The sequence below is a fragment of the Telopea speciosissima genome, chromosome 9, assembly GCF_018873765.1.
Source record: "Telopea speciosissima isolate NSW1024214 ecotype Mountain lineage chromosome 9, Tspe_v1, whole genome shotgun sequence".
NCBI lineage: Eukaryota > Viridiplantae > Streptophyta > Magnoliopsida > Proteales > Proteaceae > Telopea > Telopea speciosissima.
The window spans coordinates 2,345,846-2,365,978 of NC_057924.1; the positions used below are offsets into that span (position 1 = coordinate 2,345,846).

At 39.2% G+C, this 20,133-nt stretch overlaps 2 protein-coding genes across 3 annotated transcripts; one reads left to right on the top strand and one right to left on the bottom strand.

Annotated features, from left to right (window-relative positions):
- Positions 1-1,282: 1,282 nt before the first annotated feature.
- On the bottom strand, positions 1,283-1,585 carry LOC122640896. The gene has a single exon (XM_043834178.1). It carries the CDS (start codon positions 1,581-1,583, stop codon positions 1,284-1,286), a length of 300 nt encoding a protein of 99 aa, XP_043690113.1. The 5' UTR covers positions 1,584-1,585; the 3' UTR covers position 1,283.
- Positions 1,586-6,052: 4,467 nt separating this feature from the next.
- On the top strand, positions 6,053-16,716 carry LOC122640402 (glucose-6-phosphate 1-dehydrogenase 1, chloroplastic-like). 2 transcript variants are annotated; one of them, XM_043833575.1, is made up of 10 exons: positions 6,053-6,381; positions 6,729-6,919; positions 7,042-7,136; positions 7,222-7,336; positions 14,271-14,476; positions 14,552-14,701; positions 14,772-14,892; positions 15,230-15,459; positions 15,552-15,752; positions 16,255-16,716. In XM_043833575.1, exons 1-10 carry the CDS (start codon positions 6,165-6,167, stop codon positions 16,490-16,492), a joined length of 1,764 nt encoding a protein of 587 aa, XP_043689510.1. In that variant the 5' UTR covers positions 6,053-6,164; the 3' UTR covers positions 16,493-16,716. The 2 variants fall into 2 exon arrangements, with proteins under 2 accessions (XP_043689510.1, XP_043689511.1); XM_043833576.1 differs by having other exon boundaries at positions 6,735-6,919.
- Positions 16,717-20,133: the final 3,417 nt, after the last annotated feature.

Sequence of the window (20,133 nt, forward strand, 5' to 3'; positions counted from 1 at the left end):
AAAAATTAAAATTAGGACTACCAAGACTGTTTATGGACCATGATTGACTGCATAGACATACATGTAAGGGTATGCCATTATATGGTAAAATAAATGATTGAATTAAAACCTGTAAATTTATCGTGTAGTTAATCTAGACCATTCCCTAATTACGTATGGCCAAAAATTTTAAACCTACTTTCCACATGACCCAACTAGGTGTACCATCTTTTGCTCTGTTTTTTTTTTTTTTTTTTCATTTTAATGTAAATAGATCTAAAACAGTTGAGGTTCATTGTATTTCTAAATGAGCTACTTCTTATCCTAGTAGCTAGGGGTGTGTGGGAAACTGGGAATCCTCCTCTCCTGAAGATCTTCTCTCCATTGTAACACAGTTTTTGCCTGGTTCAGCTTAATATATATATATATATATATGTCCCCCTTGTGGGGGTTTTGCACCAAAAGAAAAACTAGTAGGTGTATCGTCCACATAAAGAAATGTTCGCTCATCTACATATTTTTTGTTTTGTTTTATTATTACATAATTTTCTTTTGGTTTTAACATTATTTATGTGAAATATTTTCAAAGGGAAAATGATGTACATACTATGGTAGTACACGCCTTGGCATACTCTCTCTCCCTCTTCGTAACTATGTGGGCCTTATATATATAAATTATGATGCACTCCTATCTGTGCATCCATTGGCTTGATTTGGAAGATGCCAATACATGTGGGCAGTATGTAGATCCCTCTCCCTATTTTCAATTTAAACAAACCCAGCCTAGTGAGGGTTCTTTATCCCCTACAATTCTCTGTCCGTTCCATTTTCTGCAATTCCTCTCATAGGAGACAGAAATGATCATCCTACCCCCTGCCCAAATACACTTTCCAGGTGGGATCCACCCCCTATTTGAGGGACTTGTGGAAATGGACCAGGCAGAGAATTGCATGAGATAATTTTCCTCCTAATGAGTATTTGATGAATTGTTGCGTTGGTCATTGTTGAATGGATTTCAGGATATTCTAATTTGCTCTGAATCTTGTACCCCTCCCCCCCTTCAAAAAAAGGGTTTTGAATCAGCCCAATGAAACTAAATAGACAAATACTTTTACAGTAATAAATGAAGCTTTCTTTAATTGTAATAGAGATGAATAAAATCGTAAAATTTACAAGGAGATTATAAAGTATAAACATTATAATCCATTAATTGTATAAAAGGCTTAGGCAACAACCAAAGCATGAAAGGAATTAAGGAGGAGGTTGCAGGTTATAGACTTGTAGGCTAGGGGTGGGTTCAGTACTCAAAGCTGATCAGGCCATAAGAATGCCCCAATAGCAAATTCCCTTTTCTCCTCAAGGGTACCCTTGAAACTGATGAGCCCATATTCTGTAAGAAGCAAATCAACCTTCCACTCCTCCATGTCTTGATAATCAGTTTTCTTGTATCGAGGATAATGAAGGGGCATCTTGAACCCCGTCTGAAATTCGCCACAACTCTCTTTCTGATTCATTGTGTTGCCTTCATTTGAATCCATCAAGCTATTGCCTGTGCTGCGACTTCCATGGCTATGTCCTTCACCTGGGACCCATCCCAAAGCCATCTCTGTCTCTCTCAATCTCTCCCCAAACAAAACCCAGTTCAAACGGCAAGAAGAAGAAGAAGAAGAAGAAGAAGAAGAGCTCAAAGTCTTAAACCAAAACTAAAAACACGAGCTGCGTCCATATATATAGTTACAGGTATGCGTAGGAGGATGAGAAAGAAAGAAAGGTATGACTTAGACGTATCAAGCAAATTTAGGGAAGCAAGAGGAGGATTAATTTATTGATTGTAAGAAACCTTAAGATTGGTTGGGTGGTTTAACCTGTTTGATTGGTGAGAAATTCTTATTATTTTCGGTTAATATGTTCAGATGAGCTATTGTTAGATTTTTTTGGTAGTTAAATGTTGCTTTCACTAATTAATGAATCATCTAATTTTTGGGTTTTTTTTTATTGAATTGAAGTTGCGTATGAGACATTTTAACACCTGGCTTTTTTCTATGTTCTTATTTACTTAAGCAATGTGTGCATGAGTGCATCAAAATTAATTGTTGCAAATTTAGAAGTGACTCCCAAATTAAGATTTGCGTCCGTGGCTTAAGAAGGTTCAAATTAAGGCCTTTTGGGGGAAGATATTGGGAGCATAAATGCTTGCTTTGTAAGTAGGAAAAGGGCAAGAGTTCTCTTGAGGGTTTTTTTTTTTTTTTTTTTTTTGTCCCTTCACTTGAAATATTTTATTTATGAAAAAATTATGCATACATTCCCTACACTGTGCCTTAAGTGCAAATTGATCCTGTACTATCGAAACATGCTCAACTAATAGTCCATTAGCAAGTTAAAAAAAAAGTAATGTAACCCCAAGGGGTCAGCTCAGTTGGCAAAAACACCAACTCTTCAAATAAGCGATCATGAGTTCAAACCACTTGGGGCCTATCTCTATCCCCTAACCCCCCCCCCCCCCCAAGCTCTCCAATTCCCAAAAACGAAAAAAAAGGTGGTGACGTGGCTTTAAAGTGGACATAGAATGACTATTTTACATTTAGATATCCATTAATCTAAGAAGTGGGTGAAGAGATTATCCTTTCTTTCATCTTCCTCCCCAATTCTCTTCAAACAGATCCACAAGATAAGCCTCCACAGCTTCCTGAAGCGCAAGCACTCCGCTTCGCTGTAAAAAGTGAAAAAAAAAAAAAAGACTGAGATAGTGAAACTGGGTCTCCCTGAGCCGGAGAAGAATACCTGCTGCACCCATTTCATTCTTTTCTTCTTCTTCTTCACGGATCGAAACCGCCATCACCAACTCCACCTTCCTTCCACTGTAGCCCTAACCACTACCCAAACCAAGGAAATAGCTTAAATTCCCCAACATCCATTTGCAATCTGACCAAAACCCGTTTTCCCCATTTCTGATCACCATCGCCCAGATTCCATACCTCTTCCTCTCATCTTCTCCATTTCTTTTAATACTCCAAACCTTGTAGCCGCAACCTCTCATTTCCATTTCCCTTTTTTATTCTCCACTTTCTAATCCACTGACGGAATACTATCTTTCCCACTTTCTGCCCAAAATCAAACTCATCTGTTACACAAAACCCATTTCTCTTTCTGATTTTTAAATCCCTTCCTGCAAGACCGAACCCCATTGACTGAAATCTTTTCTATTTTCTCATTTCCATGCATTATTGAATCATTTATCAGTGTTGGAGACTCCTGCAATTTGAATTTGAATTAGGATTTCCGTATTTATTTTTCTTTTCCTCTCGTGGATACTCTACAAATGCAATTCTACGTCAGGTGAGACCCAATTCATTGGCTACACAACAAGACCTGAGAAGAAAACGGAAAAGTATCGAGTGATTTGAAATTTTTTATGAAGTTGTAGCGTTAGCAAATGCAATTTACTCTAAAAGTGACCCTAATTCGATGACCCTGCAACAAATTGGACTACCATAGCAGTGGAGACGAAATGGCTCTTCACCCCCTTCTCTGCCGCCTTTGTTTCCTTGCTTATTTTACTCTCTCTGCAATGTCCAGTTTCCGGAGGTTGCGTTGGCTTATCTTGTGGGTCAGTTTGAAGAGACTAAGGAAAGAAGATGGAAGAAGGGGGAATTTCTTCACCCACTCCCTAGGTTAATGGATATCTATGAGTAAAATAGCTATTTCATGTCCAGTTTAAAGCCACATCATCCATCATTTAACGTTTATTTACTACCAGACTGTTTGTTTAGCATGGTTTTGAAAGTATAGGGGGTGTAATTCTTCATTTTTTGAAACCTTTGGTCGATTTGTACTCAAGGCAAAGTACATGGGGTGTAAGCGTAATTTCCCTTTATTTATTTATTTATTTTAATTGTTAAATTACTATAGGTGTATTTGGAACATGTGACTTTCTATTATGTCATTTATAATATCTTCTCTTTCATAATTCATAATTAATTATTGAAAAAAGGTTATTTGAGCCAAGGGCATGCTAGTATCCTCTCTATCTCTCTCATCTTGACATAAAATGACTTTGATATATGCCTTCCTGTGTACAAAATCATCCCATCGCATCTCATTTGTGTATTTCTCTATGCCGCTTGCACAGAGATCCCTCTCCCTACTTATTTGTAGAATGGCTGGAACAAACTAATAGCTACTCGGTTGAGAAAAAGACATATTAAAGTAATATTTATTTTTTTGGAAAGGCATAGTAGATTGAGGAAGAGAATCTAACCTTTGTTTTTTTTTGGAGAGGGGAGGGGGTGGGGAGAAGGATGAAAGAGTGGTAGTGGTGACCAAGACAGCAATATGTTTTTCCCCCTTTCATTGTGCCACATAGAATGATAGTTTGTCAATTCTGACCGTTGGATAAATAGTATATGGTCTGAATTAGCCATGTATCAATTTCAGATTTTAGAGCCTAATTCAATCAAATACCGTCTTGTTTATGTATCCCCATATATGTTCATGCACACATAAGGTACTCCAACCACTATATTATATTTTTAAACCTCTATTTTGCTACTTGACAAATTCTCTTTGGACTAAAATTTACATGTAATCAAGAGACTGTGAAATCTAATTGTCCACAAGAGTTGGACTTCATCCAATCTGCAACGAGGTATATACTTGGTTTGCATTGATAAATTTATAATAGTTGATTATTTTAAAAAGTTTTACCTAAAAGGACTTTCACATGGCAAAATAAAACATTGAATTTTTTTTTTTTTGATAAGAACATTGAAAAAAATTAAGACTAACAAGACTGTTCATGGACCATGAGTGGAAGCATAGACACATGCAAGGGCATGCCTTTACATAGGAAAGTAATAAATGATTTAATTAGAAATCTTAAATTTGTCATGTAGTTAATTTAGACCATTCCCTAATTATTTATGGCCAAAAGTTTCATACCTACTTTCCACATGACCCAAAAAGGTGTACCATGTAAGAAAAATAATTACAAAACAAGTAAATTTACAAGAAAAATAAGTGTAAAATAAAGTCAAATCTATTTTTTTTTTTTTAATTTATTTTCTTATCTTGTAGATCTAGGCAATTTTTCCCTTTGATGAATTGCTGTGTTGGTCACTCTTGAAATAAACTTACATGGGTTTCAGGATATTCTAATTGGTTCTGAATCTTGTTTTGTACAAGATTCAATTTATAAGTGAGAACACATTGAGTAGCAAGTTTGCATCTTGCAGCTCAATGAAACAGAAAAAAATTTGGTTGCAACCCATGTTCCCGCTGACCAAGAGTTGCGTGAGCTCTATCGTTGACTGTAATTTCCACTAATCACGGACATCCAATTAAGAAGATTAAAGAAAGAGAAAAGGAACTAGTTCTCTCTTTTCTCTTGTAACTTTAATTAATCAGTTTGTTTTCCCTATTTATTTATGGAGAAGAGAATGATTGGGTGAGAAGAAGAGTTTTGGAATGTAAGAGTATTATGGGGAGCTCACTCTATGGTAAGGGTAATTTTATCATTTAGAAAGAGTTAACAGTGATTTAACTGCACAGACGCAATGGAGTGGACTAAGTTGAAATAAAATCATAAAATAAAGAGTATTTGTGATATTTTTTCAAAGTTTGATATATCCATGATATTTCATATATTTACAGGGGGTGTCCGAAAAATTTACCCTTTAAAAATTTATATCTATCAAAATAAAATTTACATTGAAACAATCGGAACTAAAGAGAAAATAAATTATTCCATTTGTTGGTTATAAGCCAAGGTAGCAGCAGGAACGTTCCTGCAACCGGGTAGGAGGACAAAAGCGTAGCCCCAGAGGCCGGAGCAGCCAATTCAGCTGTCATTTCTTAGTTCTTATACGGCAATCACTTTCCGATTTCTTCTGGTTTGCCAGAAAAAATCGAGACACCCAATTACCCAAAAAGAAAAACCAGTTTTGTGCTGCAATTACCAATTTAACATTTCAAACATTGTTGTTGTGGCTGGTAGGCTGAAAGGCCAATTTTTTGTTTCTGATGAAAGAAAGAAAACATTAAAGAAGTTAAAGGGCCATTTGGGCTGTATCTGTTGCGCAAATATCTTCAAATCTGAGCTTCGATCGTTTCAGCTTTCAGAGTTCTGAACTGCTTTCGATATCCTTCAAGCCAACTCTTGAAGTATCTCTGCCTTGATATCCAATTGCATGGCTAGATGTTACAGTCCTTGTTCTTCTTCTCCTACTACTTTCTTATCGCTCTCCTCATTCAAGCATGAGGGACTTGTCTCCGGAAGGATGAGGGTACCAGAAAGGAGAAATACCACTCTAATTTCTCATGGCTATCCCAGTCTCCGTTCGAGAAAGCAATTTGAACTCAAATCCTCTAATGGGCACCCGCTAAACGCGGTCTCTTCGCCAGATGGTGAGTTCTTGAATCCCCATCACTGTAACTTTTCTACTTTATCCTCTAGCTTTTGATTTTCTTCATATTGGTTCTCCTCGTCTGTGCTTGGTGTTTTCCCCAAATGGATTTTCGTTTTCCTTTAAATTTTTCTTGCTTTGTTAACAGGGTATTTTTTTTTCTACTCCATTGGCTTTCTCTTGCATGATTACTATCCAACTTTACTTGGAGATGATCTTTTTTATATTTTATTTCTTCCTTACTATTAGTCTTATTCTCCGCTGTGCTGCATGCCCATTTCCCTCAATTTCTTTTTCGTTCTTAATTATTTTTCTACTGTTAAGTGTGAAGTGGATTATGGAAACTAGGTTTAGGTGGGAAGTCATCAACGGAAGAACCCGTTGAGAATCGAGGAAAAGATGGTCCAGTTGTCTATTCGGAGCCAGGAAAAGCCAAATCTACCATCAGTGTTACTGTTGTCGGAGCTTCGGGGGACCTTGCTAAGAAGAAGATCTTTCCTGCACTCTTTGCATTATTTTATGAAGATTGTCTACCTGAGGTTTAATTTTACTGCTTTATCAATTCCAATTTTTTTTAGCATTACAGTTCTTGATTAATAGAACCAAGATGGGCTTTGTGGTGATTCTGATTTTTAAATTTCACCCACTAATTCTGTCACAGCATTTTACAATTTTTGGTTATGCTCGGAGTAAGATGAGTGATGAGGAGCTGAGGAACATGATCAGTGAAACATTGACTTGCAGAATTGACAAGAGGTACTTGCATCAGCTTAAACATTTAGCAACATTCCCATTGTTTAGCTTATATTTAGACTTCATTTATTTCTGGTGGGGTTTTCAGTGAAAATTGCAGTGACAAGATGGATCAGTTCTTGCAGAGGTGCTTCTACCATTCTGGCCTGTATGGTTCTGAGGAGAATTTTTCAGAATTAGACAAGAAACTGAGAGAGAAAGAGGTAATGCAATTAATATCTATAGTTTTAGGACATTTTGATCCTTGTTGCATGATTATTGTTTTCCCCCTATTGGTTTAACCTGTCATGGCTGTTGCTTCATTCCATTGTTTTTAATGTTTGTATTTCTCTTTGTACTATAAATACGAGTAAAATAGCCTTACTGCTTTTATATTCTATATGCCTTCCTATTCTCATACTCTATTGGAAATCAGTTGAAGTGGGAATGGAGTGTTCTAACTGGTAGAGTTGCACACCTGTATGAATGTTTTTCTGTATACTCCCCTCGTGCACTCTTACCTATGCATTCTGCTCCTCAAAATAAGGATTTGAAAGCTCTATTCAAAGGTTGTGCTTTAGTTTATTCATGCCACCCTAGTGAAGTTCTGCTATATCTAGGCTTTGTGTTACCGAACATTAGGCTACTCCAATTCAATTATACCCTACAGGCCATTGCTTAGAGCAATGGTAAAAGGTTCGAGCTGCCAAGGCAAATGTCTGGCTTTGAGTCTTGAAGGTGGCCACTTTACACAATTATGCCACAGGTTTGTGTTAGAGTTTATATGTTGTAAGGGTATTTTAGGGACTAGTTAGTTTACTAGTTGCCTTACATTGTAATTCTCTTTTTCCCTTTTACCTCCCTAGGGAGGAGTATGTAATTTGTTCTATTCTCATTAGTGAAGTAATATAGGTGTGTGAGAGACATTCTCTAACACACACAACTTTCCACCGAATTCTCTTTCTCTCCATTTCTTCATCTTCCTCTTCTCTTCTTCTTCTTTCTTCTTCTTCTTTCTTGCCTTATATCCATTACCTAAATCTCAACTTTGTCCTTATATCCATTACCTAAATCTCAACTTCGTATCAGAGCTTTCTCTGATTCTGGTTTGAGAGTCGTTCTACTTGCTCTCCTTCTTCTCTCCCTCTCTTTGGAACCCTAGGTTACAAAGGGGTTCCAAGGAAGGGGCTGCTATGTGAAAAACTTTGAAGGAATCATGCCATATGTCTAGATGAAGACTATGGAAACACCAACAGAGGTATTCAGGTGAAGATTTGACTATTTAAATCCCAAATCAACAAAGGAAAGTTCAGATTGGGTTACCGCCAGCTTCTCAGTGTATAGCTTGTCTCTTCTTCACCCTACGTTTGTTCAAGTCCAATCTTGGTTCATTGGAGTCGCCTTAGGCTCCTCTTTCAGGCTTCCAAAACCTGGTTGCAAAGGGAGAAAGCTCAAGACCTGCAACTCATGTTTGTCTTGCTGCTACAGTACCACCAGCATTTTTTTCTTTCTTTCTTTCGATTCTCCCTTATTCCAACATATTTTACGGTGGGAGCAGGCTTGTTAGAATCGCCCAGAGGCATCCTTTAAGGTCCTTAGGGAATCGGCTAGTGATATGGAATGATTGTAGAACATAGTTCTCTTCTTTACAGCTTCTGGTTTACCTCTTTGTTTCACCTATACAGCCTTGTGGTGTGTTGCATGGTTGCTGTTGGTTGAAGGAGTACTTTAGTTGAGTGTTCTTGATTGTTATGGAGTGAGGCTAAGGTGAACATAGTACATTTTCTTGTGGTGGAATCGATTGCTGATTTGTCTCTGTATTTGGGTTAAATGTGGTCTTCCCATTTGAGTTGAATATTTTTCTTTCGAAGTGGGACTGCTTTGTGTTGATAAGGAAAGTGGTTTGAGCTTCTCCAGTTGTGGTGTTGCATTTCTGTGATCTTTGAGTTGTTCACTTTGTTTGGCTGCTGGACTGCCTTCTTTCTTGGGTTGAGAAGTGTACTCCCCATTGGATTTGAGAAGTGTTCACTTTGTTTGGCTGCTGGACTGCCTTCTTTCTTGGGTTGAGAAGTATACTCCCCATTGGATTTGAGTATCATTTCCTTTTCTTTGTTCATTCCTACATTATGTCAACTCTTGGTGTAAGAGGCCAGGGTCCACCCCAAGGAAATGACAGAGATAGACTCCGTTGTGACCACTGTGGGAGGTTTGGCACACGCAAGAGAGATGTTGGACACTTCATGGTTATCCCCCTGGTATACCAGGCAACGGAAGAGGGGGAGCCAGAGCATGCACCTTGTTGCCTGAGGATACACCTATGCGACCTCCATATGGACTACAGACAGACACTGGTGTACTGCCAGCTTCCACTTTACAGGCCTCTACATTTGGCCCTTCTACTACCTCTATGTGGGTCATTGACTCTGGAGCCACTGACCATATGACTGGCATATCTCAGTGTTATGACTCTTACTCTACCTATTATGGTCAGGAAAAGGTTAGAGTTGCTAATGGTTCCTATTCTTCCATTTCTGGTAAAGGTAGTGTCCGTGTTACTTCATCTCTCTCTCTTGACTCTATTCTACATGTTTCTCAATTTCATACTAATCTCCTATCTGTGAGCCATCCAACCAAATCCTTGAATTGTTCTATTACTTTCTTTCCGTCTCATTGTGTTTTTCAGGATTTGGTGACAAAGAGGGTAATTGGCAAAGGCCGTGAGGAAAAGGGACTCTACCTTCTTGATACAGGTCCATCTTCTCTTATGACTGCTCAATCATATGTATGTGGGCGTAATGACAATAGTAATGTTGACTCTGTGATGTTGTGGCATCAGCGTTTGGGTCACCCTTCTTTTGGTATTATGAGGGCAAAATTACCACAGCTGTTTTCTTCCATTCCTTCTTCCCATGTGTTTAAGTGTGAACCCTGTTTATTTGCCAAACATTGTCGTTCTCCTTATCCTTATCTTGGTCATAGATCTAATGTTCCTTTCCATATTGTGCACTCAGATGTTTGGGGACCCTCTCCCACTACTTCTCTGTCTGGCCATCGTTATTTTGTTTCCTTTGTTGATGACTATTCCCGGTCCACTTGGACCTACTTGATGAAACAAAAAAGTGATGTTTATGATGCCTTTAAAAATTTTTATCAGCTCATTTGTACTCAGTTTCGTACTCGCATTCAAATTGTTCGTTCTGATAAAGGAGGGGAGTATATGTATGGGGGGCTTCAACAGTTTTTTACTGATCATGGCATTATCCCTCAAGTTGCCTGTGTTGACACCCCTCAACAGAATGGGGTAGCAGAAAGGAAAAATCGCCATCTGTTGGAAATCACTAGGAGTCTCCTGTTTGGCATGCATGGTCATAAGACTTTTTGGTCTGCAGCCCTTCTTACTGCTGCTTTTTTAATCAATCGCATGCCCTCTAAACTTCTTGGCTCCAAATCCTCTATAGACTTGTTGTCTCCCCAAACTTCTGCTTTCTCTCTTCCTCCTAAGGTGTTTGGGTGTGTCTGCTATGTCCATGTCAATAAATGTGCTCGGACCAAGCTTGACCTCAAAGCACTCAAATGTATTTTTCTTGGATACTCCTCCTCTACCAAGGGGTATAAGTGCTACCATCACTCTTCCAGAGGACTTTTCTCTCCAAAGATGTTACCTTCTTTGAATGTATTCCTTTCTTTACTTCTTCTCATCATCCTCTTCAGGGGGAGAATAGTGGAAATGAAGAGGTTGCTTCTGTCCCTTTCTATCCACCTTTGCCTACTTCTCCGTTTCTGTTTGATATTGGGAAACGCAAAGAAGGGGCTGTTGTTAATACTGATACCCATTCAGGTAATGATGCTGTTGTTGTTGAAAATGGTTCTGGTAATCAGAAAGATTACCACATTACATACAAAAGAGGTGAAGGCTTGCATAATACAGGACAAAAGACCTGCCAAGAGCCCTCTTTGGATCCTCATCCTGAGCTCCACCAACCTCATTCAGGTGATATCCCTTCTCCTCCTCTTGATTTAGACCTTCCGATTGCTGTTAGAAAAGGAAAGAGAGCTTGTACTAACCCTATTTCCCAGTTTGTTTCCTATGATGCTCTCTCACCCATAAGTCTTGCTTTCACTGTTGCTCTTTCTTCTGATTCCATTCCCAGGAATCTCAGTGAAGCTATGTCTGATCCAAAGTGGAAGCAAGCCATGTCTGAGGAAATGATGGCTCTTGAGAAGAATGGTACTTGGAAATTAGTAGATCTTCCCAGGGGAAGAGTCCCAGTCGGATGTAGGTGGGTCTATACAATCAAGTATAGGTCTGATGGTGCATTTGAGAGGTACAAGGCAAGATTGATAGCCAAAGGTTATAGTCAAGTGTATGGGATTGATTATCAGGAGACATTTGCTCCTGTAGCTAAACACAATTCTATTCGGGTTCTCTTATCATTGGCAGCCAATAGGGATTGGCCCCTATTCCAGTTGGATGTGAAGAATGCGTTCCTCCATGGTGACTTAGAGGAGGAAGTATACATGCAGCCTCCTCCTGGCTTCAAGTTCCCTTCAGCTGAAAGCAAGGTGTGTCTCCTCAAGAAGGCTTTATATGGTCTCAAACAGTCTCCAAAAGCATGGTTTGAGAGGTTCAGGCAGGCTATTCTGAAGAATGGATACTTTCAAAGTCAAGTTGACCATACCTTATTTACCTGGAGTGGTAATAGTACTATTACAGCCCTTATAGTCTATGTTGATGACATTATTGTGACTGGTAATGACAGTGTTGAGTTAGCTAGACTGAAGTCCTACTTGGCTCAACAGTTTGAGATTAAAGATTTGGGTCCTTTGAGGTATTTTTTGGGAATTGAAGTGTCACAGTCCAAGAAAGGCATCAACATATGTCAAAGGAAGTTTGTTCTTGACTTGTTGAAAGAGACAGGGATGTTGGGCTGCAAATCAGCGAGCTCTCCTATTGAGCAAAATCACAAACTAGGAGAAGATTGTGGTTCCCCTCTTGTTGATGCAAGGAAGTACCAAAGATTAGTGGGGAAACTCATCTACCTATCTATGACTCGCCCAGATATTTCTTATGCAGTGAGAGTTGTGAGTCAGTTTATGCATGCCCCCAAGAGTGGGCACTTGGATGCAGTATACCGTATACTTAGATACTTGAAGTCCTCCCCAGGGAATGGACTATTGTATGTCAGGCATGATCACCTGAGGATAGAGGGCTTTACAGATGCTAATTGGGCTGGATCCATCTCAGACAGAAGATCTACTTCTGGTTATTGCACATTTGTTGGTGGTAATTTGGTTACATGGAGAAGCAAGAAACAACCTGTTGTAGCTAGATCCAGTGCAGAGGCAGAATTTAGGGCAATGGCACATGGAGTTTGTAAACTTATATGGCTGAAGCGATTAGTTCAAGAGTTAGGGTTTGCTGCAAATGATCCTATGCGGCTCTATTGTCACAACAAGGCAGCTATAAGCATTGCTCACAATCCGGTACAACACGATAGAACTAAGCACATTGAAGTGGACCGGCATTTCATCAAGGAGAAAATAGACTCTGGCTGTATTTGCACTCCTTTTGTGAAAACAGGTGATCAATTGGCGGACATCTTTACCAAAGGGCTTTCTTCTCTCCAGTTTGGTACCCTATTATGCAAGCTGGGAATGCATGATATTTATTCTCCAGCTTGAGGGGGAGTGTTAGAGTTTATATGTTGCAAGGGTATTTTAGGGACTAGTTAGTTTACTAGTTGCCTTACATTGTAATTTTCTTTTTTCCTTTTACTTCCCTAGGGAGGAGTATGTAATTTGTTCTATTCTCATTAGTGAAGTAATATAGGTGTGTGAGAGACATTCTCTAACACACACAACTTTCCACCGAATTCTCTTTCTCTCCATTTCTTCATCTTCCTCTTCTCTTCTTCTTCTATCTTCTTCTTCTTTCTTACCTTACATCCATTATCTAAATCTCAACTGTTTGGACCAGCACTGAATAATGGCCCTTTTAATTCAATTATACCCTACAAAATGTTCTTTAAAAACAAAATGGTACTTTACCTTACAAAAGGTTCGATAGTGGTACTATAGGGAGGGTGGTCCTACGCACTGGGGCATTCTTATTTGTGTTTGCCTTTTTTCTTCTTCAGCAAGTCTTCACTCTTCCCATCTCTTGATTTTTAATTTGATCCATATCATTTCATGGACATGGCCACTGTCCCCCTGTCTGATCCTGCTTGATAGAATTGGGGTACATTATAAATGTGTTGAGTTGCCAGGAAAAGGTAGTAAGGTTTCTCATTAAAAGAAGAGTCGCACTTGGGTGTAGGTTTAGGTGCCTATATCCTTGATACCAGCCCAAAATCACCCAGGGTATGTTGGGAACGGGATATAATACTTTCCTAGAAAACAGAAAGTTTTTCTAAAGCCTTCCAAGTCCAACTCTATCAAGCAAGATTACTATGTTAATTTCCCAAGATAATTCATAAGAGATTTTTATAACATGATTGCTATTTAAATTGGTCCTCCATTTGCAAGACCATCTATTATGATGTTCCCTTGTTGAAATATATACTTTATGCATGGCCAAGGTTTTAGATTTGGAAACCTCCCCAAGCAATAGTGAATCACTTTCCACATCAATACTGTTAAGCTGGCACTTAGCACCAGCCTGGGTTTTGTGACTGACTGAATAAGATGCATTCCCATGAGTTTTTTCGGGTGAGGGTGGGGGTGTTAAACAGTCCCATGGGGGTGTTAAACAGTCCCATGGATAACTAAAAGTAAAATATTGTATGTTATCATTAGTGATGTCTATGCTGCTAACTTTTCACTGGTAATGGGGCATAGAACTAAGAAAATGTTATCCTTATAATGCATGTTCGGTGTTGTATCATCCAAAAATATGTTCGAAATCCAAATTTCTGTCTCATGTTTTGTTAGTAGTAATCTTTGTGAAACATATATCAGAGTATTTGGATGATGCAAACATTTGGAATATTTTTTCACCAAAAAAACAAAAAACATTTGGAATATTTGTGCTAATTTGTCACCCTTCATTTCTTATCTACTTATTAGAGATTTGGAGGCAATTGATGGAAAACATTGATACCTACCTGGTGAGCCTGAAACCTGCCTGTATCTTCTGATAATATCAAGTAACTATCATAGGTTGGAAGACTCCCCAATAGGTTATTTTACTTGTCAATACCTCCCAACATATTTGTGGATGTGGTACGATGCGCTATTAGTCGTGCTTCTTCTGCAAACGGGTGGACTAGAGTCATTGTTGAAAAGCCATTTGGTCGGGACTTGGCATCATCTGGAGAGCTGACCAGATGTTTGAAGCAATACCTCTCTGAGGACCAGATTTTCAGGTATATTTTTGAATTTGATACAGTACTTTCTCAAATGAAACTGAAGTAAAATTTCCTTGATTGGTTCTTGTATAGGATTGACCATTACTTGGGTAAGGAGCTTGTTGAGAACCTATCAGTCCTCCGGTTCTCCAATCTTGTTTTTGAGCCTTTATGGTCAAGGAACTACATCAGAAACGTGCAACTAATATTTTCTGAAGATTTTGGAACGGAGGGTCGAGGCGGGTTAGTTCTGAATGTCCCCTGCTGATATTCTTTTGAGGCGAGTAGTACCTTATTGTGTCATTGTTTACAGGTACTTCGATAACTATGGGATAATACGGGATATAATGCAGAATCACCTCCTACAAATTTTGGCACTTTTTGCAATGGAGACACCTGTCAGCTTGGATGCGGAGGACATTAGGAATGAAAAGGTCTGTAAATTATAATACCTTATATAATTTTTAACGTCAGTCAATATTTTTTTTCTCCTTCTGCATCATTTCTCATTGCTTTTCTGCGTTGTGACCTTCTAAGAGAACCGATATATTGAATGTGTGATATTATGTTTCTGTTGAACTTTTGCCAGATATCACCTAGCTAGTGCTTCATTTAACTGGAGGATCGAACTTGCTTTTTGTCCTTTGTGCTGATTTACCATTTTTAACTGTCCCTCAGATCAATATAAAGGGCACCTTGGATTTCCTCTACATAAAGATCCACCTTACATAAAAGAAGTTTTTTCTTATTTTGGACATTGTCTTGGTACAGGTTAAGGTTTTACGGTCAATGATGCCACTGCAGATTGATGATCTAATTGTAGGCCAATATAAGGGGCACTCAGCTGGTGGAAAGTCTTATCCTGGTTACACTGATGATCCAACCGTGCCAAATGACAGCCTCACTCCCACCTTTGCAGCTGCTGCTTTATTCATTCATAACGCACGATGGGATGGGGTGCCTTTTTTGATGAAAGCAGGCAAGGCTCTTCATACTAAGGGGTGAGCAGCTTTTATTTTCCTTTTACTTGCTTGCTAACATGCTTTTAGAGTATGCCTTCATATTCTTGAAAACTGTACGATTGAATATGCAGAGCAGAGATCAGAGTGCAGTTTAGGCATGTCCCAGGCAACTTGTATAAGCGGAACTTTGGGACTGATTTGGATAAAGCTACAAACGAGCTTGTTCTTCGTGTGCAACCTGATGAAGCTATATATCTGAGGATCAATAACAAGGTCCCAGGTATTGGCATGAGATTGGACCGCAGTGACCTTAATCTGCTTTACAAAACAAGGTAGGAATTGATCCAAATACTTTAACCAGCCTTCTTGAGTGAGAGATACAGATAGTGGGGATATTCAAATAATGTCCTCATTGCTCAAATCAATACTGGGCCCATATATTCAATTTAGTGAGCCTGTTGGTAGGAAAGAACAGTGGCGAGCCTTGGTGCAACAGTGAAGTTGCACTATTGAACTTAATGGTTGCGAGTTCAAAACTTGGAAACAGCCTCTCCTGCTTTGCAAGGGGTAAGGCTGCATACATTTGCCCCTCGCAGACCCTGCTTTAGCAGAAGCCTCGTGCACTGGGACACTCTTTTGGTAGGAAAGAGTGCTAAACTGCTAATTGTTCAGTCAGCATCTAAAAAAATTGAGGGTACCTCTACAAATGCGTAAAGTGGGTGGCAAAGTAGTGATTAAACAGCTTTGACAAATTCTATAGTGTTCATGATCTATAACCTTGCAAAGTTCAGTATTAATCTGACTTTGGTTTTTCTTTTGGGTCCTCTTGGGAAGGTATCCAAAGGGAATTCCGGATGCATATGAGAGGTTGCTTTTAGATGCCATGGAAGGAGAACGTCGGCTGTTCATTAGAAGCGATGAGCTTGATGCCGCTTGGGCACTTTTCACCCCTTTGCTGAAGGAACTGGAGGAGAGGAAGATTGCACCAGAGCTCTACCCATATGGTAGTAGAGGTCCAGTTGGAGCACATTATCTTGCTGCAAAGTATAATGTTCGATGGGGGGATCTTTAGTGGTGAAGATTCATGATTGGGTGGAGTTCTGCTATAATATATTGCATGCTGTGGGATGGCCTCCTCTTTTAAAAAAAACTCAGCGATGTTTTGTCCATGGATATGTTGGTTGTGGATTTTCATACTTCCTATATGTCTAGTTTGGATTCTTTTCCTTGTATGATGCATTAAATAGTATTTTCTATTGACTGGTAGGCACTTTAATGGAGAGCACTTTGAAGGTGGAAGGTTTTGCAATTTGGTTTACAAGTTTGTGCCTGCTACTTATCTGGTTAGGAACAGGGTTACTTCATAGCAGACCCCATTTAGATGGGATAAGGCTTAGTTTGTTGACCGCCTTATCCACTGCCCAAGCACCATGCCTGGGTGGGGTCCACACCCTGCCTGTGTGAAGCTGCATGCCGGCCGCACAGGCCGGTGGCAGCAGAGTATCCAAATCGATGTACGCTCCTGAGTTTAGATGCTGATGACCTCATGTTATGAAAAAATTATGGGAAAAAGAAACTCATAACGCCAGCGTAGCGCAGATTCAATCGTGTGCCTCCTCACATAATGAGATATTGGGTTCACATTAACACACACATACACTCTCCCTGGTTAATATCATTCTCTGCAGTACCATTGTTGTGGTGTGCTGATTCCTCCATCCACAGTGAAATATTTGGAGGGGGGGGGGGGTGGGGAGGGGAATGAACTAAGGGATGAACTGTTACAGAAGTTGCAATTGGAGTGAGAGAGACATGTGGTAAACGATAGGAGTGGAGCTTAATTGACTTGTTCAACACAAACAAACTTGGTAGTTTTGGTTGTGGTCACAAAAGTCCATAACCTCATAAAGACAGGAAATAAAGATGATGACTGGCTGGTTATCAGATGCTTTCTCGTTTGAAGCAGTCCAGTCTTCAGTACCCATGAAATCAGAGAGAGACAGAGAGAGACAGAGAGAGAGACTCTTCTCTGATGTCTCTGGTTCGTTTACAAAACCGACTCTTCAAATGATTCTACATTCTCTTTTTATGTTCAATTCTAGTGGTTTTGGACAGTGGAAAGTGAGGTGTGGGTGTAATGCTCTTGACCACTACACCTAATGCTGCAATGGGCAAGGCTGTATCTAGGGGTATTAAAACTAAAAACCAATCCAAACCGGTTGGACTGACCGGGAAAAAACAATTAATCGAAACCGAACTCAATTCGGTTAGTTTTGGGTTACTAGAAGCGGGTCCACAACCGAAATGATTTGACCAATAAAAATCAGTTAGAATCGACAAAAAAAGCCTTTTTTGTTTTCTTATAATCAGTACCAATACAATAATTGAAGGATAAGAAGAATCAACTAAGCCAACCTAATAAAAATAAAAAACCAAGCCAAATCAAAATCGATTACATTCACTGTCTTTAAAATTGTTTAATTTGTTCATCCTAACTGGATCCTTGGTTCGCCCGACCCAATAATCATGTTTACGTTAACTTTTATGTCATTAAAAAAAATTAAGGAAGATTGAACTAGGGACAGGCCTAATATGACTATCTGTGGGATTGTGAAAAAAACATGCATAGTTTGGGTCTTGTGCCAAGTATGATTAACCTCAAATAAAGCCCATTAGAAAGTAAGGATCCACGTTGTTGTCAACACCATGTAATTGAGATTTTTTTGATTTTCTGAGTCATTCTATTTCCTTTAATTTTCATTTTTCATTTCTTCATTCCTCTTACTTTCTTTTCCCTTTGTGAGGATTTTAGTTTTCCTTCCTTTGTTTTGAAAGGATCCATGTAATCAATCCCATTTAATTGGGATAAGAATGAATTATTGATGTTGTTATCAAGGGAGAAGGAATGCTACATAGTCGCATGCCGGATTTTTATCGTCTCAAGTAAATTTTCTACAAGTGCAAGTCAAGTGCATAGCTTGATGAGTGACGCGTGGCAAAAGTGAATCGAATGGTTGAAATTGGAAAACGAAATTCACTTCTCCTCAACCCTAATACCCGATGGATAGTTTCTCACTCCTCTTTGGATCTTTCCCTCACAACGGTCGCCTCTCATTCTCTTGCCGGAGAAATTGTCGGAGACGGCAACCAGAAGACGTCTCTCTATCTGCAGATTACTAAAACCTTGTGAAGATGGGCGTGGAGGAGAAATAGCTGAACACAGATTGTTTTTACTAAAGAAAGAATAAAGATCACTAAAGAAGAAGCGATCAATGTGTTTCTACAAGAAGTATTTCTGCAATTGTTTTCCTCTCTCCCCAAGAGCGTTTATGCTCCAAGGTCATAAAAACAAAGAAATTCACAATACTGTGAAAATGAAGAACCATCCTGAAATTAAAGAAAAAATAAAAAAACTTTGCGATTTACACTCACAAAACAGAGGATTATTGGATAAACGGGAAATCATAAGGCAAACCCACGAAGATCCTTTTATTTGATGAAGCCGACGAAGACAAAGCCATACAATAACAAAGATATGGGAATGGGAATGGGAATGGCTCTGCAAGCATTGCTTCTTGCCCATTTCCCTAACAGAAGCAAAAGACCCAAATTGAAATGACATACATCGCTACCGCACTCTGTATTACTAACATCAATTTCTTAAGAACAAATCTAAAGGGGTACTTCAGCCCAATGCCTTTCCCCTTTATTCAAACACTGGAACCACCGATTTGGCTAAGAAATTTGCGATTAGATCGCTAGAACAAGACCCGGAACGTCCTTAGGAAGCTTGCACTTAAACGACGAAGACGACGATGCTGAAGAAGAAAGAGAAGCATATGATAGTGACGATTGGTTTGAGTTTTCAATGAATCGAGTAACAGTGAGGGATGTATTGAAGTACTCTTTGACTTGGGTGATTATCCCATCGGTAGTTACAGTCCAAGAGTGAACCCACGAAACTGAATAATTCTGATCGATGCATTCAATGAGGACCGTAGAGACAATAACAGTGAAGGTAAGAGGAGCGAAAACAAAAGCTGGTCTGAAAAAGCTTCAGTGAGCAATCGCATCATATGCTGGTGAGAAGGAGGATGGAGATGGCTTCTGGTTGCCGTCTCCGGCGGCTTCTCCAGAAAGCGAATGAGAGGCATGCGAGGGAAAGATCCAAAGAGGAGAGAGAAACTATCCATCGGGTATTAGGGTGGAGGAGAAGTGAATTTCGTTTTTCAATTTCAACCATTCGATTCAATTTTACCACATCTCGTTCATCAGACTATGCACTTGACGTGCACTTGGGAAAAGTGTACTTGAGACGACAAAAAAAACAGCTTTTGCACTCAGGGCTGCGCAAAATGACCCGCTGCACACCACACACGATGAAATAACGTTCCCTTTCCCAAAAATTAAATAGAGATGGATTGACATGGTCCAATTTGTTCACCGCCTTCAATCAATCAATCGATCAACCAATTAAGGTGGGAACATCAGCGATAGCAGGAGATTGGGGGTCAATCTTGACTAGAACACAGGGAGAACAAAAGATAATTCTTAGAAAGAAAAATTGGAATGCTTGGAGAAAGCACCATTCTTGTTTCCTTAATTCTCCGTTCTTCAATAACTTTTTCTCATTTTAGTTTTTACTAGAGACAGACATTTTCGTGTAACTCGTCATCTCCATTCAATAAATAACCCCTCTGTCTCTCTCTCTCT